The sequence below is a fragment of the Jaculus jaculus genome, chromosome 10, assembly GCF_020740685.1.
Source record: "Jaculus jaculus isolate mJacJac1 chromosome 10, mJacJac1.mat.Y.cur, whole genome shotgun sequence".
Classification (NCBI taxonomy): Eukaryota; Metazoa; Chordata; class Mammalia; order Rodentia; family Dipodidae; genus Jaculus; species Jaculus jaculus.
Window position 1 is genome coordinate 41043624 of NC_059111.1, and position 27734 is coordinate 41071357.

Here is a 27734-nt window from a genome sequence, read left to right on the forward strand (position 1 = left end):
TTCGAGGCTCGGTTCCCCAGGTCCCACGTTAGCCAGATGCAAAAGGGGGCGCACGCGTCTGGAGTTCGTTTGCAGAGGCTGGAAGCCCTGGCGCGTCCATTCTCTCTCTCTCCCTCTATCTGTCTTTCTCTGTCTGTCACTCTCAAATAAATAAATTAATTAATTAAAAAAAGTTATTAACTTAAGGGTATGTAGTTTTACTAAATAATTTAGATTGCCAGTTTGGCCGCACAAGCAGTAGACAATGAACGCGTCCTTCCGGGTGCGTCAGGTGCGGCTCAGGGCCGCCTACTGGAGTCAGCACCTCCGACTCCCGCGAGGCGTGGCCCGCGGTCTTCCGCCTTTGCCCCGGAGGATTGTTTCATTTCCAGCCATCTCCGCGCGTTCCTCTTTCGCCCATGTCCACTCTTTCGGGGAGCCGAGGATATCAGCATGGACCCTGGACACAGGAAGGCGACCGGGAGAACCTCTAAGGCGGGAGCCACAACCACCTACGTCTCGGAGGTGGCCTCGACGAGCTCCCGGTCCGAGCCCAACGGGAGTCGAGCTCCTTTGCGGGACGTTCCGGCCGACGCGGGCCGGCGCGGCCCGGCCAGGACGCCGCCGCTATCCCGACCCGCGAACGGCGCCAAGGAGCCGCAGGAGAAGCCGCAGGGCCGTGCGCCTCGAGCGCGCCCCGGGAAGCCGTGCGTGCGCGGGAATGACGCGCGGCTCCCCGCGCCCCCAGGAACGCGCACCGCCCGGGCTCGGGAGTCTCCCGCGGCCCCGGCGCCCCCCGCGGCCCCGGCGCCCCCCGCCTCGTCGCTCTGCGCCAGAGGCGCACGCTCCTCCAGGATGCCGAGAGCCCGGGCGCCCAAGCCCTCGCCGGACCCGGCTGCGAGCGCGGCGCCAGGCGGCTGGAAGCCCCGGGCGGTGCTGGAGAGGCTGAGGCTGAACCGCGACGAGATCTCAGCCGCGGCCCAGGTGGTGAACCGGGTCGTGGACCGCCTGTTGCGGAGAATGCAGAGCTGCGAGTCGGAGTTCAAGGGCGTCGCGCTGCTCAACACAGGCAGCTACTACGAGCGCGTGAAGGTGAGCGAGCCTCAGGGCGGCCTCCTGCCCCGCCCCGCCCCCTGCCCCACGACGTCACTTGTCTTCCCTGCACAATGTGCCCCACACCCCCGAGATCCCTTCCAGAATACATAACGCAGACTTATTACCCGCACCTACCCCTCTTCCCCAGGTAGAGTCTCGCTGTAGCTCAGGCTGACCTGGAATTCACTCTGTAGTCTCAGGGTGGCCTTGAACTCGTGGTGGTCTTCCCTTGTTTGGGATTAAAGGTATGCGCCACCACTCCTGGCTGTTTTGTAAATTTTTTTTTTTTTTTTAGCTCTCAGATCTGAAAATGTCTTTATTTTTTAGAAAATGGAGTGTTTTGTAAATTTTTAAAAAATATTTTCTAGGCCGGGAGTGGTGGCGCACACCTTAAATCCCAGCACTCCGGAGGCAGAAGTAGGAGGATCATCGTGAGTTCAAGGCCACCCTGAGACTACAGAGTGAGTGCCAGGTCAGCCTGGGCCAGAGTGAGAACCTACCTTGAAAAACAAAACAAAACAAAACAAATTACTGTTTTTGAGGGAGAGAGAGAGGTGCTCAGAGAGAGAGGCAGACGGGGTTGGGGGGAGAGAATGAGCGTGTCAGGGGCTTCAGCCACTGGAAACGAACTCCAGATTGTGCATTTTTACACTTTTGTGTTACTGCAGCTAGCTACGTGGGACCTGGAGATTTGAACATGAGTTCTTAGGCTTCACAGGCAAACGCCTTAACCACGAAGCCATCTCTCAAACCCTGTATTTTTTTTTTTTGTTGTTTTTTGTTTTTCAAGGGGTAGGGTTTCATTCTAGCTGAGGCTGACCTGGAATTCAGTATGTAATCTCAGGGTGGCCCCAAACTCATGGTGGTCCTCCTACCTCTGTCTCCCGAGTGTTGTGATTTACAGGCGTGCAGCATCATGCGCGGCCGTGTAACTTATAAAAATATATTTAATTAATTAATTTATTTGAGAGGGAGAAAGAGGCAAAGAGAGAGACAGAATGGGCAGGCTAGGACCGCTAGCCACTGCAAATGAACTCCAGATGCATGTGCCACCTTGTGGATCGGGCTTACTTGGGACTTACTGAGTTGAACCTGGGGTACTTTGGCTTTGCAGGCAAGCACCTTAACCACTAAGCCATCTCTCCAGTCCCCTGTAATTTTTTTTTTTCCACGTAGGGTCTCACTCTAGCTCAGGCTGACGTGGATATTCACTATGTAGTCTCAGGGTGGCCTCAAACTCATGGCGATCCTCCTACCTCTGCCTCCTGAATGCTGGGATTAAAGGCGTGTGCCACCATGCCTGGCTCCCCTGTAATACAGCAGGATTTCTCAGTGACCTTGCAGCCCCAGTGTGTGGAATCTTCAGCAATAGGGTCTTATCATCTATTCCTGCTGGGAAACCAAGGGCCTCGGAAATGGCCTGTAATGTTTTGGGGGCATCAGGGACCTCCCCGGCTAACAACTCACTGGACGGTATCCTATCCCTGGCACTGAAAATTTTCTAGTAACCATCTGTGGCTCCATTGTCCAAAAAAGTAGGTTTCCATATGACTTATTTACAGCCTCTTAGATTTTGATTAGTCCTCCTTCCACCTTTCCTTTACTCAGTCTCTTCCCCTGACCTCACTTAGGCCTTTTCACCCCCATTAATCTGTTGTTCTTCTATTTACTCACTCTAGCCCAGGCTGTCTCTGGGTGGCCTGGATCTCATGGTGATCCTCTGCTTCCAGAGTGCTAGGATTAAAGGAATGTGCCACCACACCTAGCTAAATTTTGTGTGTGTGATATGTGGTACAGTATGTACATGGTACATGCTCATGAATATATTCAGAAGGTGAGTAAAAGAATGGGTGTGCCAGGGCCTCTAGCCATTGCAAACGAACTCCAGATGCATGTATTCCTTTATGCATCTGTCTTTATATGAGTACTGGGGAATTGAACTCATGTGGTTAGGTTTTTTTTTCTCCCCCGAGGAAGGGTCTCGTTCTTGCCCAGGCTGACCTGGAATTCACTGTGGAGTCTCAGGGTGGCCGTGAACTCATGGCAATCCTCCTACTTCTGCCTCCCAAGTGCTGGGATTAAAGGTGTGTGCCACCATGCCCGGCTGTGGTTAGGTTTTGAAGGAATGTGCCTTAACCACTGAGTCATTTCACCAGCCCCCTTTCCATTTTTTTTTTTTTTTCCTTTTTCGGTTTTTTGAGGTAGGGTCTCACTCTAGCCCAGGCTGACCTGGAACTCACTATGTAGTCTCAGGGTGGCCTCGAACTCACTGTGATCCTCCTACCTTTGCCTCCCAAGTGCTGGGATTAGAGGTGTGCACCACCACGCCTGGCTTATTTTCTTCTTTTCTGAGATGGGTTCTCATGTAGTCCTATTGACCTCATACCCCTGATCTGCTGCATTTACACTGCAAGGATGGAATTACAGGTGTGTGCCACCTTATCCAGCCCAGAATATTCTTTTTGAATTTGATGTTAATGCACTTTACTATTTGTATAGCTTTGACTTTAGTACAAAGATTTTTTTTTAATTTTTTAAATTTTTTTGTTTATTTTTATTTATTTATTTGATAGTGACAGAGAGAGAAAGAGGCAGATAGGGAGAGAAGAGAGAGAATGGGCGCGCCAAGGCCTCCAGCCACTGCAGACGAACTCTAGACACGTGTGCCCCCTTGTGCATCTGGCTAACATGGGACCTGGGGAATCGAGCCTTGAACTGGGATCCTTAGGCTTCACAGGCAAGCGCTTAACCGCTAAGCCATCTCTCCAGCCCACAAAGATTTTAAGAAGTAAGGCAGGACCTGGGGAGGTGGCTCAGTGGGTAAAAGCACTTGCTGCACAAGCACGAGAACTTGAGGCCTGATTTTCCTTGAGTTTGTCTCTTTAGTACCACATTAACCTCTGGGTGCAGCCATGCATGCCTGTAATCCCAGTTCAGTGGGGAGCAGAAATTGGAGTATTGCTGGGGTTCACTGGTCAGCCAGTGTTGTAGTTACTTTCTTATTGCTGGAACAAAAATGCCTGACTTGACCAAAAGCAGCTGCTGGGAGGAAAGTATTTATTTTGGCTTACAGTCTTGAGGGACAGCTCTGTTATGCAGCATGAGCAGAGCCTATACATCACCTGCCACAACAGGTGGAAAACAGTAGCAGGACAGTGAGCTGAACTCTGGCAAGGGGGAACTGCCTAAGACCACTCCCAACAACCTACCTCTTCCAGCAAGGTTCTACCTCCCAGACTGCCATCAGCTGGAAACCAAGCATTCAGAAAACATGAGTTTATGGGGGACATCTGATTCAAACCGCCATAGCAGGTCTGACTGAAAAGGGCAACTCTGAGTTCAGTGAGAGACTTTCAAGGAAATATGTTGAGTATTGGAGGAGAATGCCAAAAATTCTCCTTTGGACTTCGTATGTATGCACAGGGGTCATGTGAATCTACATATTCATGAGCATGTACCATGTACATACTGTACCACATATCACACACACAAAATTTAGCTAGGTGTGGTGGCACATGCCTTTAATCCTAGCACTCTGGAAGCAGAGGTAGGAGGTTCACCATGAGATCCAGACCACCCAGAGACAGCCTGGGCTACAGTGAGACCCTACCTCAAAAACAACCCACAAATCAATTTAATCACTTTATGCAATGGTATATCAACTAGTAAAAAAGAAATAAACTTTAGGAATGTACAGTGTGAATTATAACAATAATTTCAAGCAAAAGAAAATAAGCTGCTAATAACAGCCAATGCTTGTAAAAGGAGCAGTACAGCTGTTAGGTATGGATGAATAAATTGGATTTATGTACAAACTAGTTAAATAACTAGTGAATTAGGGGGCTGGGGAGCTGGCTCAGCAAGTTAAAGGCACTATAAAGCCTGCTGGCCTAGGTTCAATTCACCAATAACACATAAAGCCAGATGGACAGACTGGTATGCATCTGGAGTTTATTTGAGGAAGAAGCAGCCCTGGTATCAACTATCTATTTATTTTGTTTATTGGAATGACAGAATTTAAAAAATATTTTTATTTGCAAGGAGAGAGAGAGAGAGAGAAAGAAAATGGGTATGCCAGGGCTTCCAGCTGCTGCAAATGAACTTAGATGCATGTGCCACTTAGTGCCTCTGGCTTTACATGGGTACTGGGGAATCAAACCTCAGTTGTTAGGCTTTGCAGGCAAGCACCTTAACTGCTGAACCATCTTTCCAGACCCTAATACTGTTTTTAATATAGGAAAAATATTTTATTATGATGGCTGTAATTATTGTGAGCATTAAGAATAAGATTCTTCTTTGTTTTGCTTTGCTTTTAAGACAGGGCATACTTTGTAGCACAGTCTCTAGCCTCAAATAAGATTTTTCTTCCTTATTCTCCCAGATGCTGGGATTATAGATGTGCACTATCACACCTGGCACAAATAGATTCATTCAAGCTCCAAACATACTTACATACTTACAGTTCACAACCTCCAAGTGATAGAGACTTACAGCTTACGTTTTCTTGCATGTCTTAATAGCCAGGACATGGTTTTTGATCAACTACACCAAGCTACACCAGGTGGTAGTGACATACTTAAGTTTTGTTTTGTTTTGAGGTAGGGTTTCAGTTTAGCCCAGATTGACCTGGAACTCACTATGTAGTCTCAGGGTGGCCTTGAACTCATGCTGATCCTCCTACCCCAGCCTCCCAAGTGCTGGGATTAAAGGAGTATGTCACCATGCCTGGAGATGATATAATTAATTTTTAAAATTAATTAATTTATTTAAGGGGGGTGTAGAGGGAGAGAATGGGCACGCCAGGGCCTTCAGTCACTGCAAACAAACTCCAGACACATGTTTCACCATGCACATCTGGCTTATGTGGGACCTGGAGAATTGAACCTGGGTCCTTAGGCTTTGCAGGCAAGTGCCTTAACTGCTAAGCCATCTCTCCAGCCCAGTATAATTAATTTTTGAGACAGACTCTTGCTTTGTAGCCCAGGCTGGCCTCAAACTGTGATTCTCTTGCCTTTGCCTCCCAAAGGCTGGGATGATAGGTCTTTGTCACAGAGCCATTCAAATTAAAGTTTTAGGCAGAAATTTCAAGAAAAAAACGCAACTATTTGGGAAGTATTCCCAAGGAAATATTTTAATATTATCTTTATTGTTTCTTAGATTTCTGCACCTAATGAATTTGATGTCATGTTTAAGCTGGAAGTCCCCAGAATACAGGTTGAAGAATACAGCGATACAGGTGCTTATTATTTTGTGAAGTTTAAAAGAAATCCCAAAGCAAACCCTCTGATCCGGTTTGTAGAAGAGGAAATATTATCAGCTTCTAAGATGTTGTTAAAATTTAGGAAAATCATTAAGGAAGAAATTAAAAATATTGGAGGTAAGATTTTTTTTTAACTTTGGATAATTACAGGTCTGATGCTTCCTACTGTTTCCTAATATATATTCCCACCCATCTGTCATCATATGGGTGGCATTGGGGATGGGTGAGAGAACTCAGACAGTGCAACCCCATCTGTTCATTGATCAGGATGCAGGGATTTAATGAAGTAGAACAAAGAGCAGCTCTACCCTATTACTCATAAACACAGCCATGCAGCAAGTAACATGTGAATGAATGCTTGTCTACATACCAGGAAGTAGTGAATGTGTGTAGTACTCCAAAGTGAGAGGAGTGAAGTCAGGATGGAGGTGGAGGGAACATGTAAGTGGTAAACATGGAGTGGTAATGATGTAGGAAGTAAGGAGAATGTGAAGTATTGCAAAGTGAGAGGGTTGAGATCAGGATGGAGGTTTAGAGAATGTGCAGTGGTAAACGTAGGGTGGGAAAGATGTAGGAAGTAGTGAGTATAAAGTACTGCAAAGTGAGAGGTGTGAAGTCAGGATGGAGGTGGAGGGAATGTGCAATGGTAAATAGAGTTGTAAAGATGTATGAAGTAGTGGGTGTGTGAAGTACTGCAAAGTGAAAGTTGTGAGGTTGGCAGAAGAACGTGCAGTGGTAAATGTACAGTGGTACATAAAATATCAGGCCAAGATGAGTTGCTTTGAGAGTGGGAAACATGTATCCTCTGCATGTCAGCAGGATCTAGTATAGAGGGAGCAGTTCTGCGATTGTAGACAATACTTGAAAAGGTGATGGGAAGGGGTGGCCTTTGGGCAGATAGAGGGACACTTCCTCATTTAACAGAAGGCAAGAAGGACACAGTGGCTATAACAGACTTCTCTAAGTTTTCCCTTATTCTTTATTCCTTCTTGGTCCATCCCAGAAGTCTTCTTGGAATCAGTATTTACAGCTCATGTGCTGTCTCCTCCCAAAGCCCCCTGAACTTCTGACCACCACAGCCATCTGCCTATCTCCACTTGACCACCTATAGCTTATGTTGACTAAAGTTCAGTTTGGTCTTGTCATTCTTCCAGCTTGTTCTTTTATGGGGAACATCAACAATTTTGAAGGGCAAAATCCTGTGCTGGAATTTCAGACTCCTCTTTTCTCCTCACCTCATACTTGGTGTGCTTACCAGTTTTGTTGATATGAGCCTGTTCGCTTAGACTGTCATCGAACATTTTTTTTGGGGGGTCCCAGGGAACAAACTAGGACACTGTATATGTTATGTATCTCTCCCACTGAGCTATGTCCAGGTCCTGATTTGAATCTCTCTCTTTTTTTTTTTTAACTTTTTAGACACATGAAAAAAAATCCTTATTTTATTTATTTGCAAGCAGAGAGAGATAGAAGAGAGACAGAGAGAATGGGTGAACCAGGGCCTTCAGCCCGCTGCAGACGATCTCCTAAAGCATGCGCCACTTTAAGCATCTGGCTTTATGTGGGTATTGGGGCATCAAACTCAGGGCCATTAGCCTTTGCAAGCCATCTCTCCAGCTCTGATTTGAGCCTCTTTAACTGCTTTCACTTCTGCTCCCTATGTCTGTCTGTCTTTCATTTTGTAATATTTTATTTATTTATTTGAGAAGAGAGAGAGAGAGAGAGAAAGAGAATGGGTATGCCAGGGCCTCCAGCCATTGCAAAAGAACTCCAGACACATGCACCACCTTGTGTATCTGGCTTACATGGGTACTGGGGAATTGAACCTGGGTCCTTAGGCTTCACAGGCAGGTGCCTTAGCCACTAACCATCACTCCAGCCCTCTATGTCTGTCTGTCTTTCCTTCCTTCCTCCCTCCCACCCTTCCTCCCTTCTTTCTTTTTTCTTAAATTTTTTTTTTTTGTTCTTTTTTATTTATTTATTTGAGAGCAACAGACACAAAGAGAAAGACAGATAGAGGGAGAGAGAGAGAGAATGGGCACGCCAGGGCTTCCAGCCACTGCAAACGAACTCCAGATGCTTGTGCCTCCTTGTGCATCTGGCTAACGTGGGACCTGGGGAACTGAGCCTCGAACCGGGGTCCATAGGCTTCACAGGCAAGCACTTAACTGCTAAGCCATCTCTCCAGCCCCCTTCTTTCTTTCTTTGAGAGAGAGAATGGGCATGACAGGACTTCTAGCTACTGCAGACAAACTCCAGACACATGTCGCTGTATATGGCTTATGTGGGTACTGGGGACTTGAACCTGGGTTCTTAGGGCTTTGCAGGCAAATGCCTTAACCATTAAGCCATCTCTCTAGCATCCCTATGTCTGTCTTTCTTTTCTTTTTAAATGTATTTTTATTTATTTATTTATTTTATTTGAAAGAGGGAGGGCAGATAGAGAATGGGCATACCAGGGCCCCTAGCCACTGAAAATGCACTCCAGATGCATGTGCCACCTTGTACATCTGGCTTACGTGGGTCCTGGGTAATCGAACCATGGTTTTTAGGCTTCAAGGGCAAGCATCTTAACTGCTAAGCCATTTCCCCAGCCCTTTGTGTCTTTCTTATTCTTTGGTGATGCTGGGCTGGCCTGGCCTGTGCCTGAGGCCTGTTCTCAAGTCTTTCTCCCTTGCTGTGTGGCCTCTTTTGCAGGTTTCTTTCCAAACAGCCATGCACAATTATTAATGAAAATTTAATTTCAGCACTCTCAAGCCCTAAAGTCTTTAGGGGCCATTCATATATACATACTAAATAGAATCTTGACAATGTCTCCTCATTGTTACTGGTAAACATTTTTTAATGGGTAAAACATTCTGCGAGGATAGGGGAAGGGGGGAGGGGATGTGAGTATAACTTTCCTAAAAATAAAACATTTTAAAAAGCACTCTGAGCCAGGCGTGGTGATGCACACCTTTAATCCCAGCACTCGGGAGGCAGAGGTAGGAGGATCGCCATGAGTTCAAGGCCACCCTGAGACTCCATAGTGAATCCCAGGTCAGCCTGAGCTAGAGTGAGACCCTACCTTGGAAAACCAAAAATAAAGCACTCTGCCTTGTGGGGTATATTTCTGTTTTAGAGCTAATATTCATTTTATTCCTCACACTTCATGGATCCTTAGGTTTTATTATTTTCCCTATATTTATGGAGAAAATTGGATCACAAGCGTTTTCTCTTAACTATGTTTAAACAGAAACAGATGTCAGTGTGGAGAAGAAAAAGCCAGGGAGCCCTGCTGTAACCCTTCTCATTAGAAAGCCTGAAGAAATATCTGTCGATATAATCCTGGCTCTAGAGTCAAAGAGCAGCTGGCCTGCTAGCACTCAGGAAGGCCTGCCGGTTCAAAGTTGGCTTGGAACAAAAGTTAGGAACAAACTGAGACAAGAGCCATTTTACCTTGTACCCAAGCATGCAAAAGAAGGAAATGTTTTTCAAGGTATGTTAAATGTATGGATTAATGGAAGATGGAACAGATTTATTGATGATTCATACTAAGACAGTAGATCAACAGCCAATTTATGCTGCTGGCATTTCAAGAGCCAGCATGCCAAACAAGTTACAAAATGAGTCTTGATGTCTTGATGAGAGTGGACATTGAGAATACGTTATTGTTAGGTACTTACCTTTTTATTTTTTCTTGAAGTAGGGTCTCACTCTAGCCCAGGCTGATCTAAAACTCATCTGTAGTCCCAGGCTGGCCTTGAACTCACAGCGATCCTCCTACTTCTGCCTCTTGAGTGCTGGGATTAAAGGCATGTGCCACCACACAGTACTTAGTATTTATTTATTTATTTATTTATTTATTTATTTATTTAAGAGAGAGAGAGAGAGGCAGATAGAGAATGGGCACGGCAAGGCCTAAAGCCACTGAAAACAAACTACCTTGTGCATCTGTTTTATGTGGGTAATAAGGGATTAAACCTGGGTTCTTAGGCTTGGCAGGCAAGTGCCCTAACCACTAAGCAGTCTCTCCAGCCCAGTACCTAGCTTTTAAGCAAAAGACAAGAGGGACTGGAGAGATGGCTCAACTGTTAAAGGCACTTGCTTCAAAACCTGATGGCCTAGGTTCCACTGACTTATATCCCCAACTCAAATTGTAGCTTAGTCAAACCTTAAAAATTGGGATCTTCTAGCCAGGTGTGGTGTCTCATACCTTTAATCCCAGCACTTGGGGGAGGCAGAGGTAGGTGGATTGCTGTGAGTTCGAGGCCACCCTGAGATTACATAGTGAATTCCAAGTCAGCCTGGCATAGAGTGAGACCCTACCTCGGAAAACAAAACAAAACAAAACAAAAAATTGGGACCTTCTTACCTCATCCTCCCCGGTAGTTGCAGTTATGCACTTGGTAGTCACAGCTATGCATTTGGTAGTTACAGCTAGTTGGGAGGATGATGTGTGAAGAGTTTGAGACCAACCTGGCTCACATAGCAAGACTATATCCCAACAACAACAAGAAACCAGGGCATGGTAGCACATGCCTTTAATCCCAGCACTCTGAAAGCAGAAGTAGGAGGATTGCTTTGAGTTTGAGGCCAGCCTAAGACTTCAGAGTGACTTTCAGGTTACCCTGGGCTAGGGTGAGATCCTACCTCAAAAAAGAAGAAAAAAGACAAAAAAAAAAAATCCCAAATTTTTATTGAAACAAAATACTAACAAACTAAATTTAGCAGTATATAAAATATATATCTTACTGGGACTATTTTTTTTAAAAATTCTATTTACTTGAGAGATAGAGAAAGAGGCAGATAAAAGCAGGGAGTGGTGGTGCATGCCTTCAATCCCAGCACTTGGGAACTTGGGAGACAGAGGTAGGAGGATCATAGTGAGTAAGAGGCCACCCTGAGACTACATACTGCATTCCAGGTCAGCCTGGGCTAGAGCAAAACCCTACCTCCATGTGTGAGAGAGAGAGAGAGACAGAGACAGAGAGGAGGAGAGGGAGAGAGAATGGGCATGCCAGGGACTCCAGTCACTGCAAACCAACTCCAGACACATGCACCACCTTGTACATCTGGTTTATGTGGGTCCTGGGGAATTGACCTTGGGTCCTTTAACTTTGCAGGCAAGCACTGCTAAGCCATCCCTCCAGCCCTACATTAACTTTTGATCTCTTCCCTCACCTTTCCTTATTTTTCCATGTAAGAGCACTTTTTGCTTTACAGCATTTATTTTAATAAATAATTACCATATACATGTTCACTTCTTTTTGTCTAAAATTCCTTCAGAGATTTTATATATATATTTATTTGAGGTAGGGTCTCCCTTTAGCCCAGGCTGACCTGGAATTTACTATATAGTGTCAGGCTGCCTTGAATTCATGGTGATCTTCTTCCTCCTGCCTCACAAGTGCTGGGATTAAAGGCCTGTGCCACCATACTTGGCCAGAATGATATTTTAATATAGAGAATCACTAAAATGTTGTATTGTTTAGATTAGGCTGCATTTGATAAAGTGACTTTCTATTTTTCTTTTTGAAGAAGAGACCTGGCGACTGTCTTTCTCTCACATTGAAAAAAACATTTTGAATAATCATGGAACATCTAAAACATGTTGTGAAACGGATGGAGTAAAATGTTGCAGGTAAAGGCCTTATTTTGATTAAGATTTTTATTTATTTATTTATTTATTTGCAAGCAAGAGAATGAATATGGTTGAGCCAGGATCTCTTGCCACTTTGTGCTTCTGGCTTTATGTGGATTCTAACCCAGGCCCTCAGGCTTTGGAAGCAACCATCTTCAATTGCTGAGTCATTGTTCCAGCCCATTTTTATTTTTATTATTTATTACTTATTTATTTGGTTTTTCAAGGTGGAGTCTCACTATAGCCCATCCTGACCTAGAATTCACTATGTAATCTCAGGGTGATCTTGAACTCATGGCAATCCTCCTACCTCTGCCTCCTGAGTGTTGGGATTAAAGGCCTGTGCCACCACATTGGCTTCTATTTTATTTTATTTTTTTGGTTTTGCAAGGTGGGGTTTCACTCTGGTCCAGGGTGACCTGGACTTCACTATATAGTCTCAGACTGGCTTTGAACTCACAGTGATCTTCCTACCTCTCCCTTCCTAGTGCTGGGATTAAAGGTGTGCACCACCATGCCTGGCTCAGGCCTTTATTTTTAAAAATAATTTTATGTGCTTATTTGCACGTATAGGGGGTACAGGACTGTGGTGGTTTGATTCAGGTGTCCCCCATAAACTTAGGTGTTCTGAATGCCAGGTTCCCAGCTGATGGAGATTTGGGAATTAATGCTTCCTGGAGGCAGTACATTGTTGGGGCCTCTCTTATGGGTGTTATAGCCAATTTCCCCATGCCAGTGTTTGGCACACTCTCCTGTTGCTATTGTCTACCTTATGTTGGCCAGGGGGTGAATGTCCTGTAATTCAAAATCTGCTTTATTCCCCCCTGGATTAACAAATTGGCACCTTACCTGGTATTGTGGAGTATAAGAAATGCTGCAAAGAGGGTCATTGAGTTTGCAACATGGTTTTGTGTTTTGGAAATGGCCATGGGCAGTGTGAAGCAGGTTTGCTGGATGCCTGCATGGAGACCCCATGGGGCCATGAGGATGAACTGTGGATTACAGTGGAGACCCAGTGGAGATGCTGGGACCACGAGATGGCTGCTAAGGAAAACTGCTGGTCCCAGTGAAGTTTTTCAGGACTGTGAGTAGCCTAGCTGGTGGGGTGGAATTGGAACTCTAGAGATTTGTTGCTGGTTAGAATTATTGGATTTGGAGATTTGTCACTGGCTAGAGTTGTTGGACTTGGAGTTACAGAGTTTGATGTTTGTCCTGGTTGTTTTAAATCTTGTATTGGTTGAATATTTTTTGCTATGTCCAGTGCCATTTTTTGCAATGTGACTATTTATTCTGTGCCATTAGGGTTTTGGGGGGGATTTTTTTTTTTTTTTGGTATTATGGCTCAGTTGAAAGACCTTGGACTATGGGGATGTATGAACATCATTGGAATTGATAAAAACTATGGGGACTTTTAAAGTTAGATGAATACATTGCATTTTACATCATGTATGGTTATCAGTTTATGGGGCCCAGGGGTGGAATGTGGTGTTTTGATTCAGATGTCCCCCATAAACTTAGGTTTCTGAATGCTACGTTCCCAGCCAGTGGTGATCTGGGAATTAATGCTTCTTGGACGCAGTGTATTATTGGGGGTTATAGCCAGTTTCCCCATGCCAGTGTTTGGCACACTCTCCTGTTCTATTGTCCATCTTATGTGGGCCAGAGGATGATGTCTACCCTCTGCTCATGCCATCATTTTCCCCTGCCATGGTGGAGCTTCCTCTTGAGCCTGTAAGCCAAAATAAACTTCTTTTTCCCACAAGCTGCTCTTGGTTGGGTGATTTCTACCAGCAATGCGAACCTGACTGCAACAGGGTCTTGCCGCTGCAAACAAACTCCAGTCTGGCTTGATGTGGGTGCTGGGGAATAGAGCCACAGATAGGCAGGTTTTCTAAGGTAGCACCTTTAACCACTGAGCTATGTCCCCAGTCCCCTTATATTTTTTAACTTTTATTGATACCTTCCATAATTATAGACAATAAACCATCATAATTCCCTTCATCCCCATCTTACCCCTCTTAAATCTACCCTGCATCATGTCCCCTCCCCATCTTAGTCTAGTCTTTTTTATTTTGATATCATCATCTTTTCCTCCTATTATGGGGGTTTTGTTTGTATAGGTAGTGCCAGGGATTGCAAGGTTATGGATATCCAGGCCATTTTGTGTCTGGAAGATTACATTGTAAAGCAGTCTCACCCTTCAGTTTTGGCTTTTACATTCTTTCTACCATCTCTTCTACAATGGACCCGGAGCCTTGAAAGGTGTGATAGAGATGTCTCATGCTGGACACTCCACTTTCTCTTCTTCTTCTTCTTCTTCTTCTTCTTTTTTTTGGTTTTTTGAGGTTTGGTTTCATTCTAGCTCAGTCAGTCTGGCCTGGAATTGACCATGTAGTCTCAGGGTGGCCTTGAACTCAGGGCTGTCTTCCCACCTCTGCTTTCCCAAGTGCTGGGATTAAAGGCATGCATTACCATGCCTAGGCACTTTCATTTCTTCTCAGCACTGTTGTGACCTTTGAGTCATCCCAGAGGTCTCTGCCATATGAAAAGAGAAGCTTCTCTAACCCAAAGTGAAAGTAACATTCCAGAAAGCCAAGAGCCACATGTTCTCTCTCATATGTGGATCCTAGCTACAGACGATTGAGCTTCTGCGTGAGAATGAAAATACTTAGTAGCAGAGGCCAGTAAATTAAAAAGGAGAGATAAAGGGAAGAGAAAGGAAGGGAGGAGGGTACTTAATAGGTTGATATTGTATATATGTAAGTACAATGATTGTGATGGGGAGGTAATATGATGGAAAATGGAATTTCAAAGGGGAAAGTGTGGGGGCAGGAGGGAGGGAATTACCATGGGATATTTTTTTATAATCATGGAAAATGCTAAAAAAATTTAAAAAAAGAAAGTAACATTATTATATGCATATGAACATTAAAAAAAGTGCTTGCAGGCCAGTTTGGTAAGCATAATATATGCATTTAGCCAGCCTATAACAGGCGTTATTCTCCTAGGGCTCACGATCTCTCCTGCCATTGGCTTTTGATTAGGTTTTTAGTACCAGGTGTGTATTCCCTCCATGGAATGGGCCTCCAATCCAATTAGAGAGTGCTTGGTATAACACATGTGCCACTATTGTACCTGTTGGCACATTTGGCTGGCCAGTCTTAAGGCTTGCAATGTTCATTGCTGCTTACCACTGTTGATGACGTCTCTGTCCCCTAGGGTTATATCCAATATGTATTTTTCCTTCTATTAGCTGGTCCACAGGGAGGAGGTTTTCAGCTCAGCTCAGCTTGATTTCTCATTGACCTGAAGCCCACGTATGTAGAGTCCTCAGCAATAGGGTCTTACCATTTTGTTCTGATGGGATACCAAGAGCCTTAGCAAAGGCCTGTAATGTTTTAGGCACTTCCCTGGCTGACAACTCAGTGGAACTTATCCCATCTCTGTACTTGAAATTTGTCTAGTAATAATATATGACTTCTAGGTGCACCACTATCCAAAAGAGTAGGTTTCCATTTGGCTTGTTCATAACATCCTAAATTTTAAAAAATATTTTTATTACTTGTTTATTTATTTACTTACGAAAGAGAATGGGCACTCCAGGGCCTCTAGCCACTGCAAAAGAACTCTAGACACATGTGCCACCATATGGTTCTGGCTTAGGTGGGCACTATGGAATTGAGCTTGGGTCCATAGGCTTAGCCTTAACTGCTAAGCCATCTCTCCAGCCCTAACATCCTAAATTTTTAATAATCCTGCTCCCAACCTTCCTTTACTTCCTCTGACCTCACTTAGGCCATTTCACCCCCAGTTATGTATTCAACTACTTACATATATACAATGCTGTTCCCTTAAGTCCTCCCCTCTTCTCCCTCCCTTAGAGCCCCTTTCTAGCTTACTGCCCTCTGCTACTGAGTTTTATTACAGCTCACATATAAGTGTACATGCTTCTAGCTAGGATCCACATATGTGAGAGAACATGCAGTGTTTGGCTTTCTGGACCTGGGTTACCTCACTTAGTATAATTCTTTCCAGATCCATCCATTTCCCTGCAAATTTCATAATTTCATTATTCTTTTCCTATGAATAGAACTCCATTGTATACATGTACCACACCTTCATTATCCATTCATCAGTTGAGAGATATCTAGGCTGGCTCCATTTCTTAGCTATTGTGCATAAAGCCACATTAAACAAGGATGAGCAAGTGTCTCTAAGGTAGTGAGAAGAATCCTTAGGATCTATGCCTAGGAGTGGGATAGCTGGGTCATATGGTAGATCTATTTTTAGCTGTCTCAGGAACCTCCACACTGATTTCTACAATGGCTGGACCAGATTACATTTCAATCAATAGTGTAGAAGGTTTCTTCTTTCCCATATCCTCCGAAGCATTTATTGTTATTGTTTCCTTTAAAATTTTTTTTGATAACTTCCATAATTATAGATAATAAACAGTGAAATTCCCTTGCCCTCTGCTTTCCCCATTTGTATCTCCACTCCATCATACCCCTTCCCCCTCTCAATCAGTCTTTTTTTTCCTCAATTTTTATTAATATTTTCCATGATTATAAAAAGTATCCCATGGTAATACCCTCCCTCCCTGTAGTTTCCCCTTTGAAATTCCACTCTCCATCATATCCCCTCCCCATCTCAATCAGTGTTTTTTGTTTGTTTCTTTGTTTTTCAAGGTAGGGTCTCACTCTGGCCCAAGCTGACCTGGACTTCACTATGGAGTCTCAGGGTGGCCTTAAACTCATGGCGATCCTCCTACCTCTGCCTCTTGAGTGCTGGGATTAAAGGCGTGAGCCACCATGCCTGGTTTACAACCAGTCTTTCTTTTATTTTGATGTCACTAACATTTCCTCCTATTATGATGGTCCTGTATAGATAGATAGTGTCAGGCACTGTGAGGTCATGGATATCTAGGCCATTTTGTCTGGAAGAGCACATTGTAAGGAGTCCTCCCTTCCTTTGGCTCTTACATTCTTTCTGTCACCTCTTCCACAATGGACCCTAAGTCTTTGAAGGTGTGATAGAGATGTTTCAGTGCTGAGCACTCCTCTGTTACTTCTTAGTACTGTGGTGCCATTTGAGTTATCCCAAGGTCACTGCCATCTGAAAAGAGGAACTTCTCTAACCAAAAGTGAGAGTAGCATGAAGAGAGGTGCTTCCTAGGCAGTTTGGTGAGCATAGTATATACATTTAGCCAGGTGCCAGCTAAACCAGCAGACGTTATATCCCTACGCTCATGTTTCCCCTCCGTCATGGGTTTTCAGTATCAGGAGTGTATTCCCTCCTGTGGAGCAAGCCTTAAGTCCAATTAGAGAGCTGTTGATTTCCTCATAAAATACATACTACTATTGCACCTATTGTCTCATTGGCCTGCCTGGTCATATTTCAGGCTTGAAGTCTCCACTGTTGGTTATCTCCACCGGTAATTTTTCTCTCTCTCCATGGAACTGCATGCAGTGTAGCTTTTTCCAGCTTTCTGTCTGCTGTTTTAAGTGGAGAAACTTTTCATCTCCAGCAGGATTTCTCAGTGACCTTGCAGCCCAAATATGTGGAGTCTTTAGCAATAGGCTCTTACCATCTATTCCTGCTGGGAAATCAAGAGCCTCAGTAATGACCTGTAATGTTTTGGGGGCATCGGGGACCTCCCTGGAGGTCACCTCACTGGAAGGTATCCCATCCCTGGCACTGAAAATTTTCTAGTAACAATCTATGGCTTCTGGGTATGCAATTGTCCCAAAAAGTAGATTTTCATATGACTTATTCATGCCCTCTTAGATTCTGATTAGCCCTCCCCCCACCTTTCCTTTACTCAGTCTCTTCTCCTGACCTCAATTAGGCCTTTCCACCCCCAGTAATCTGTTCTTCTACTTACATATATACAATACCATCCTCTTAAGTCCCCCCTCCTCCCTCCTTTTCTATTCCCTTTCTACCTTACTGGCCTCTGCTACTGAGTTTTATTCCAACTCACAAAGAAGTCCAATAATTTATAGCTAGGATCTACATATGAGAGAAAACATGTAATGTTTGGCTTTCTGGGCCTGGGTTACCTCACTAAGGATAATTTTTTCCAGATCCATCCATTTTCCTGCAAATTTCATTTTTCTTTACCACTGAATAGAACTCCATTGTATAAATGTACCATATCTCCATTATCCCACTCATCAGTTTAGGAACTTCTAAGCTGGTTCTGTTTCCTAGTTATTGTAAATGGAGTGGTAATAAATATGGTTGAGCAACTATCTAAGGTAGTGAGATGAGTCCTTAGGATATATGCCTAGGAGTGCTATAGCTGGGTCACATGGTACGTATGGTATATTTATTCTTGCCTTTTTGTTTTGTTTTGTAGTTCTTCTGGTTTTACTTTTGCTCTCTTGTATTAACTAGTATTTGAGTATGTTCTTTTTTTTTTTTTTTTTTCCAGGTTCCTTATGTGTGTGCCTTTCTTTCTGCTCTGTATAGAAGATCCTTTTAACTATTTTTGCAGAGCTGGTTTAGTCTTTATATATTCCTTTAGCCTGCTTTTGTTGTAAAATGTCCTTATTTCTCCATCTATTTGGATGGATAGCTTTGCAGGATAAAGTAATCTTGGCTAACAGTTGTTATCTTTCAGAACTTGGAATACATCATTACAAGCTCTTCTGGCTTTTAGTTTGTGTTGAGTAATCTGCCTTTGTATGTGACTTGATTTTTCTCCAACTGCTTTCAATATATTTTCTTTGGCTTGTGTGTTTTGTAGTTTAATTATAATATGATGGTGAGAGGTTCTTCCCTCATTTTATCTGTTTGGCATTCGATAGGCTTCCTGTATCTGTATTGGCATCACTTTCCCTACTTGGGGGAAGTTTTCTTCTATGATTTTATTGAAAATACCTTTTATGCCTTTTGGAGTAAAATTATTTTCCTTCTACTATGCCCTGAATTCTTAATGTTTGATCTCTTCATAGTGCCCCAAATATCTTGAAATTCCCATTTATGCCTTCCTATTAATTCTTCTTTCTCTTTGTTGGATTATATTAGGTCCAACACCTGGTTTTCTTGTTTAGATATTGTTCTCTACTTGATCCATTCTATGGTTAGACTTTCTACAGAGTTTTCTTTTTGTCTTACTCTGTTTTTCATTTCTAGTATTTCTGATTGGTATTTTTTTCATTATTTCTATTTCCTTACTCATGTCTTGTATTGACCTCCTTATTTTATTAAGTTGCTTTCCTGTGTTCTCCTTCAGGAGTTTGTTTTCTTCTTTGATTCCTTTGAATATAAATATGATCATATATTTTTTTGAAATCTTTGTCAGGCATTTTAGCTAAAGCATTCTCATTGGAGGTCATTTCTGATGGATTTATATTTTTTGTTGGATTGTATTTTCTCATATTTTTGTGTTTCTGGTACAGATTTTTGCATCTTGAGTTAATTTGGTGCTTGGGTTTTTTAGTTATCTGCAGTGTTTTAGTCATGTAAATCCAACTTTATTTATCTTCAGTGTAGGAGTTTAAGGTGCCAGGTGTAGCTCTTATCCTCCAACAGAAGCAGCAGAAGTGATCCTAGGTGTTGAGTTTGTTTGCTATTCAAGTATTGTAGTAGACTGGGTGAAGCAAATTACTGGCAAATTCTAAAATTCAACTGAGCAATATAGACATTCAATCAAAACCAGCACAGAATATTTATACAAGGTGGGGATTAAACTAAACAGATAATCTAATAAAGCTAAAGTCCCTAAGGGTGTGTATTGCCCTATACCCTTAATCCTGTCAACTATGAGGTTGAGAGTGAAAGAGAAAGAGGGAGAGGGAGAGGGAGAGGGAGAGGGAGAGAGGGAGAGAGGGGAGAGAGAGAGAGAGAGAGAGAGAGAGAGAGAGAGAGAGAGAGAGAGAGAGAGAGAGAACGGGCATGCCAGGGCTTCCAGCCCCTGCAAACGAACTCCAGATGTATGCACCCCCTTGTGCATCTGGCTAATGTGGGTCCTGGGGAATCCAGCCTCAAACTGGGGTTCTTAGGCTTCACAGGCAAGCACTCAACCACTAAGCCATCTCTCTAGCCCTATAGGTTTTTTTTGTTGTTTGTTTTGTTTTGTTTTGTTTTTCAAGGTAGGGTCTCACTGTAGCTCAGGCTGACCTGGAATTAACTATGTAGTCTCAGGGTGGCCTTGAACTCTCTGCAGTCCTCCTCTGCCTCCCAAGTGCTGGGTTGTCAGTACCAGTCATGTGCTCCCTCCCAAGTAGGATGCCTCCAGTTCAATTAGAGACCAGTTGGTTTCCCCCATAATAGACATGCCACTATTCCCCACTTCAGTCATTTGGCTTGATTGTCCAAACTTAACTCTTGCAGTGTCCACTGTTTTCACCACTGATGCTTTCTCTCCCTTAGGGATGCATGCAATGTATCTTTTTCCAGCTTTCTGTTAGTAGGGAGGAAGTTTTCAGCTCAGCTCCATCTTGATTTCTTAGTGGTCTTGCAGCCAAAGCATGTGGTATCTTCAGCAATATATACCTTGAATTTGTATGTTTGATTTCTTCATAATGTCTTAAATGTCTTGAAATTCCCATTCATACCTTCCTGTGTTTCTTTTTGTCGGACTGTTGCGGGTTTGTCACCTTGTCTTCTCCTTTATATTTTCTGTCTTCTCTTTGGTCCATTCTGTTGGTGCATTTCTAGTATTACCTTTTTGATTTCTTCATTGACACATTCATCATTTAGTAGTGTATTGTTTAGTTTCCATGATTTTGTGTATGCTCTATAGCCTTTCTTGCTACTGATTTGTAGTTTAATTCCATTGTGGTCAGATAGAATGCAAGGAATTATTTCAATTTTCCTGAATTTGTTAAGATTTGCTTTGTGTCCTAATATATGGTCTATTTTAGAGAATGTTCCATGTGCTGCTGAAAAGAATGTATATTTTGCAGCCTTTGGATGAAATGTCTTGTATATATCTGTTAAGTCCATTCCTTCTATGACCTCATTTAGTCCAGATGCCTCTCTGTTTATTCTTTCCCGGGATGACCTGTCAATTGATGAGAGTGGGGTGTTAAAGTCACCCACTACCACTAGGTTTGGTGTTATCTGTGACCTTAGTTCTAATAGTGTTTGTTTGATGAATTTGGGAGCCCCCATGTTAGGTGCATATATGTTTAGGATTGAAATGTCCTCCTGTTGGAGTGTGCCCTTAATCAATATAAAGTGACCTTCCTTATCTTTCTTGACTAACGTTGGACTAAAGTCTACCCTGTCTGATATTAGGATAGCAACCCCTGCTTGTTTTCTAGGCCCATTTGCTTGAAACACCATCTTCCAACCTTTCACCCTAAGATAATGTCTATCCTTTGTAGAAAGGTGAGTTTCTTGGAGACAGCAAATTGTAGGATCCTGCTTTTTAACCCAGTCTGCAAATCTATGTCTTTTCGTTGGGGCAGTGAGGCCGTTGATCTTAAGAGATATTACTGAAAGGTGTGTATTTATGTTTGCCATTTGTGTGTGTGTGTGTGTGTGTGTGTTTCTGGTTCTACCTGTGCTCTCTTCTGTTAACTAGTATTTGAGTATTGCTTGTTTTATCTAGGTTCCTTATATGTGTGCTTTTCCTTTTCTTCAGCGTGGAGGATTCTATCAAGTATTTTCTGTAGAGCTGGTTTTGTCTTCAAATACTCCTTTAACCTGCTTTTGTCATGGAATGTCTTTATTTCTCCATCTATTTGAATGGATAACTTTGCAGGATAAAGTAACCATGGTTGACATTTGTTATCTTTCAAAACTTGGAATATATCATTCCAAGCCCTTCTGGCTTTAAAAGTTTGTGTTGAATAATCTGCTGTAATCCTGATGGGCTTGCTTTTGTAGGTAACTTGATTTTTCTCTCTAACTGCTTTCAATATTTTTTCTTTGGTGTGTGTTTGGAAGTTTGATTATAATATGGCGAGGAGAGGTTCTTTCTGGGTTTTGTCTGGCTGGGGTTCTAAAGGCTTCCTGTATCTGCATTGGCACCTCTTTCCCAATTTGGGGTAAATTTTCTTCTATGATTTTGTTGAAGACGCCTACTATGCCTCTGGAGTGGAGTTCTTCTCCTTCTACTATGCCCTGAATTCTTATATTGGATCTTTTCATAGTGTCCCGAATATCTTGAAATTCCCACTCATACTTTTCTATAAGTTTGTCTTTCTCTTTGTTGGACTGCATTAGGTCTGCCACCTGGTCTTCTAGCTTAGATATTCTGTCTTCTCCCTCATCCATCCTACTGGTGAGATTTTCTACAGAGTTTTTTATTTCATTAACTGTGTTCTTCATTGCTAGTAATTCTGACTGGTTTTTCTTTATTATTTCTATTTCCTTATTTATGTCTTCTATTGCCTTCTTTATTTCATTAAATTGGCGTCCTGCATCTTCTTTGATTCCTTTGATTTCTTCTTTGATTGTTTTGATGTGTTATTTGACCTCTTTGAACATATTTATAATCATTCTTTTGAACTCTTTCTCAGGCATTTCCTCTAACTCTCACTGGAGGACATTTCTGATGCATTAATACTTTTAGGTGGATTTATAACGTCTTGCTTTTTAGTGTTTCTTGTGTTATAATGTATATATTTTTGCATCTTGGATTAAGTTAATGCTTAGATTTTCTAGCTAGCTGTGTATTCTTAGCTGTATCAATTGATTTGATGTAATATATTTTCAGGGTAGGACCTTAAGGTGTTAGGTGTGGCTCTTAAGACTCTCAGAGTATCTACAAAGATGTTCTTAGGGGTTGAGTTTCCCTGCTATAGGAGTATTCAAGCAGGCTGAGTGGAATAAAATACAGGTAAATTCTAAAGTTTAACTAAACACTGTACACATTCAATCAAAAACAGCCCTGAATATGTATGCAAGAGTAGTTATTGTAATGACCAGATCCTCTATCAACAAAGAGGTTAAGATTTCTGGTCTGTTGAGGGATCCAAGTCAGCTTGCGACCAAGTGAGACCCTTCCCTGGTGCAATCCCCGTTACCTTGGATGATTTTGGTCTCAGTCAAGTTGCTGCCTGGGTCGTTGGGCTGCTGTTCTGATTTCTGGAGCTGGGCACTTGCTTTTCCTGAGGGGCAAACCGAGCCTGGCAAGTGTGGCCCTGCAGATCAGCACCCCTGCTGCTGGAACTGCTGCTGCTCAAGCTGCCCCTGCTGGGACTGTAACCACTGCTGCTGAAGGTGTTGCTGCTGGACCCACCGCTGCTGCTGCCTCTGCTGCTGCTGTAGCTGCCACTGCTGGAGCCACCACTGCTGCTGAAGCTGCTGCTGCTCTGTCCACTGCCGCTGCTCCCCCTGAAGCTGCTGCTGCTAAGTCTGCCGCTGCTGCCACTCCTGGGTCTGCTGCTGCTGGGGCCGCTGTTACCGGTGCTGGAGCTGCTGATGTTGCTGCCGAACTCTGCTCCTGCTTGGGTCCCGCTGTCAGCCCAAGTTGGCGTGGTCGGGTCCTGGGCCGCTGCTCCACGTGTTCTTCTACCTCGCGGTCTGCTCCTCCGTTGCTTGCTGCCACTCTCCCCTCACGTTTCCCGAGTTGTGGAAAGCGCCGGTGTGAGGGAAAGCTCCCGCACCTGGCTTTTCCTGCGGCTGGAGCCAAGCCTGGCGGTTTTCTGGTGCGCCACGGCCGCGGTGGTTGGCCGAGCTGCCGTAGCTGCTTTTCCCGCCTGTGCGGGCTCTGGATGCTCTGGAACTCTTCTACTCTGCTGCCACTTCAATTTCCTATACACCTCACTTTTTAGTAAAAGTGTGTATTTTGCTGAGTTTTTTTGCTCTTTTTCCCCCCTAGGCTGCTTTGGCGTGGTACCTACGCCGCCATCTTAACCCATTTCTAGTATTTCTAATTGGTGTTTTTTCAGGATTTCTATTTCTTTGCTCACGTCTTATATTGACCTCCTTATTTCATTTAGTTGGTTTCTTGTGTTCTCTTGGGATTTTTTCAGTTCATTTTCTTCTTTGATTCCTTTGATTTCTTCAAACATAGATATAAACATCCTTTTGAATTCTTTGTTAGACATTTCATCTAAATAAGTCTCACTGGAGGTAATTTCTGATGGATTTATAATTTTTGGTGGAATTATATTGGATTGACTTTTTTGTGTTTCTTGCATTGCAATGTAGAGATTTTTGCATCTTAAGTTAATTCAATGCTTGGGTTTTCTAATTATCTGCTGTATTCTTAGATGTGTAAATCAGAAGTTATCTATCTTCAGGGTAAGAGCCTAAGGTGCCAGGTGTGGCTCTTATTATTTACTACCAGAGTAACAGCAGAAGTAACCTTAGGTGTTAAGTTCGCCTGCTGTGCATATACTCTAGTAAGCTGGATGGAGCAAAATGTAGGCAAATTCTAAAATTCATTTGAGCAACATACACACTCAGTCACAACCAGCAGGAGTATCTATTGAAGAGTGGGGATTAAAACAAAGAGATATTCTAAAAAAGCCAAAGTTCCTAAGGGTGTGTTTTACCCCTTAATTCTGTGGACTGGGAGGTTAGTTTCCTAGTCTGTAATGGGTTCCAAGTCAACCTGGGTCTGAGTGAGCTCCTGTCCCCAAGAAGGACAGAAGAAAAAGAAAGGCAGTATAAATCAAGAGATGTCAAAAGCAACAAAAGTCAACCCTAAAGCACTACTTATTTATGCATGGCAAAACTGACCAACAGTATATCAATCATAACAATACATCACAGCCTGTTCTGCCCTGACATGGAAGGTGTGATTAGCATCAGTGGAGGCCTGTATACCTGGCTTTGGGTACAAGTATTGACCCAGTGTAAATAGGCCCTTTTCCTTTTGGGGATGGCTTCCAGTCTTACTTAGGCCTAGTACCCACCCAAGTCCCTCTTTGCTGCACTGTGGGCTCAAGCAGGCTAGTTGGGTTGGTGGGTCTGCTGTTCTGATTGGCTGTGCTGGATACTCTGCGGCTGAGATCCCTTAGAGTCTCGAGTTCCCCAGTGGTTCCTGGCATGGGCAATTGGGGGAAGGGAGGTTGTGGAGAGTGTCTGGAGTTGTTCCAAGCTGCTGGTCCCTGTTGTCTTCTCCTTTGTGAGGGGGCTGGTGTGGGTGGAGAGTCCCTTCACTGTGGTTCTGCTGGAGCTCCCTCAGGCAGAGCAGGGCATGGGTATAGCTCTTCCCAGTGGAGTGGGACCACCTGAGCCTTGGCTGGAACTGATTCTAGCTGGTTATGTTGTTGCAAGGACCTCTGGGTCTCTCCTGCTTCTCTGTTGTGGTTGATAAATCCTTATACACTTTTCACTTTTCAGTGTAAGTGTATTATGCTGTTTTTCTGCCTTCCCCACCCCAACCTGCTTTTGTGTGACTATTATGCCACTATCTTAACCTCCTTATATTTTTAGATGGCAGATTACCTATGCTACATTGAATTATTTATTGGCAATGTTGTAATGTTGTTAAAACGTGAAAGTGATCCTTGCTGAACTGGGCTAAGGGAAGGGTGGCACTGGGATAACCTGGAGAGAGTTGAGGGTGTGTGTGTAAGTGCATTATATATCACTTATATGACTTATAATTTATTATATATATATGTATATATACATATATATGTATGTATATGTGTGTGTATGTATGTATGTATGTGTGTGTGTGTGTGTGTGTGTGTGTATAATATATATATATATATATATATATATATATATCTGAGAATTTATTTCAGATGGGGTCTTCCTCTGTAGCCCAGGCTGGCTTCAAACCCAAGGTTTCAGGGTGATCTTTCTGCATGCACCTTTTAAGTGCTAGAGCTAACAGCATGTGCTACCATGCCTGGTAGAGAGTAAGCTTCTTATTTTTATTTTTTTATATATTTTATTTATTTATTTGAGAGAGGGAAAGAGGAGCAGAGACAGAGAATGGATACACCAGGGCCTCCAGCCACTGCAAACGAACTGCAGATGCATGTTTCACCTTGTGCATCTGGCTTACATGGGACCTGGAGAGTTGAACAAGGATCCTTTGGCTTTGCTGGCAAGTGCCTTAACAGCTAAACCATCTCTCCAGCCTGAGTGAGCCTTTTATTATCATGAAATATGAAGAGGCCAAGGTGTCACTCTTAGTGGATACTTGTATTTGCTTTGGGATCTTGTGGCCGTGTTCAAATTAGAGAATGACTGGCTAAACTTGAAACCAGTGAGTGGTACTTATTGTTCTTGGTGGTACATACCTGTGCCAGATGTAGTGGTACATGCCTGTAATTCCAGTAATTGGGAGATGGAGGGGGATCAGGAATTCAAGGACATGCTGGGCATGGTCCTAGCACTCAGGAGGCAGAGGTAGGGACAATAGTTGTGAGTTCAAGGCCAGCCTGGGACTACAGAGTGAGTGCCAGGTCACCTTGGGCTACATTGAGACCCTACCTTGAAAAATAACAACAAAAATCTAGGGAGTTTGCGTTGGAAAATGGCTTAGCGGTTAAGCGCTTGTCTGTGAAGCCTAAGGACCCTGGTTCAAGGCTTGACTCTCCAAGACTCATGCCAGATGCACAAGGGGGGCGCATGTGTCTGGATTTCATTTGCAGTGGCTGGAGGCCCTGGCGCGCCCATTCTCTCTCTCTCTCTCTCTCTCTCTCTCTCTCTCTCCCCCTCTTTCTCTGTCTGTCACTCTCAAATAAATAAATAAATAAAATGAACAACAACAAAAAACTAGGGAATTCAAGGCTACATGATAAGTTTGAGGCTGGCTTGGGCTATATGAAATCTTGTTTCAAAAACCAAACCAAACCAGGCTGGGCGTGGTGGGACACACCTTTAATCCCAGCACTAAGGAGGCAGCGGTAGTAGGATTGTAGATTTCAAGGCCAACCTAAGATTACATAGTAAGTTCCAGTCCGCCTGGGCTAGAGCAAGACCCTACCTTGAAAAAACAAACAAAAAAACCCAAACCAAACCAAAAAAGAACTGAGATTGAAAAGTGTTTGAGTTGCTAAAGTTGACCAGTATAAAGGTCAAAAAAAAAAAAAAAGCCAAGTGTGGGACTGGAGAGATGGCTATGTCTTCATTGTTTTGATATGCTTTTCTTATAAGAATGAGGCAGGTTGAAAGTAAATAAAACAATTTTTTTTTTTTATTTAACAGGAAAGACTGCTTAAAACTAATGAAACACCTTTTGGAACAGCTGAAAAAGAATTTTAAAGACAGAAAAGAAATGGATAAATTCTGTTCTTACCATGTTAAGACTGCCTTCTTTCACATGTGTAGTAGAAACCCACTGGACAGTTACTGGGACCCCAGAGACCTGAGCCTCTGCTTTGATGATTGTGTCACATACTTTCTTCAGTGCCTCAGGATCGAAATACTGGAGCATTATTTTATTCCTAAATTCAACCTTTTCTCTCAAGACAAAATTGACAAAACAAGTAAAGAATTTCTGTCAAAGAAAATTGAATATGAAAGAAATAATGGATTTCCAATTTTTGGCAAATTTTAAATGTATATTTTCAAAAAGAATGAAGAATGAAAGTGATCAAGGACAGGCTTAGTGGCACATGCCTATAGTCCCAACACTCAGGAGATAGAAGCAGGAGGATCAGGAGTTTAAGGTCTTGTCTACATAATGAGTTCAAGGCCAGCCTGGGATACTTGTGACCCTATCTCAAAACAAAACAAAGCACAAAAAAGAACGTGATTCCATAATGCCATTGTGTTGGAGGTTTGCTTATAATCTCAGCACTGGAGTATGAGGCTACAGACTCAGATATGAGGACTGTCATGATTTCAAGTCCAGCTTGGGCTAAAGTGTGAGACCTTGCCTCCTGAAACTGAACAAACAACAAA

At 43.2% G+C, this 27734-nt stretch overlaps 1 protein-coding gene across 1 annotated transcript; it reads left to right on the plus strand.

Annotated features, from left to right (window-relative positions):
- Nucleotides 1-306: 306 nt before the first annotated feature.
- Nucleotides 307-27734, plus strand: Cgas (cyclic GMP-AMP synthase). Its single transcript, XM_045160050.1, has 5 exons — nucleotides 307-1071; nucleotides 6232-6451; nucleotides 9570-9812; nucleotides 11855-11957; nucleotides 27036-27734. The coding sequence occupies exons 1-5, from the start codon at nucleotides 433-435 to the stop codon at nucleotides 27385-27387; spliced, it is 1557 nt and encodes a 518-aa protein (XP_045015985.1). The 5' UTR covers nucleotides 307-432; the 3' UTR covers nucleotides 27388-27734.

Coding starts and splice junctions, on each gene's coding strand:
- Cgas (XM_045160050.1), top strand. CDS start 433: ATGGACCCTGGACACAGGAAGGCGACCGGGAGAACCTCTAAGGCGGGA. Junction 6,452..9,569: donor AGAAATTAAAAATATTGGAG/GTAAGATTTTTT, acceptor ATGTTTAAACAG/AAACAGATGTCAGTGTGGAG. Junction 11,958..27,035: donor GATGGAGTAAAATGTTGCAG/GTAAAGGCCTTA, acceptor TTTATTTAACAG/GAAAGACTGCTTAAAACTAA.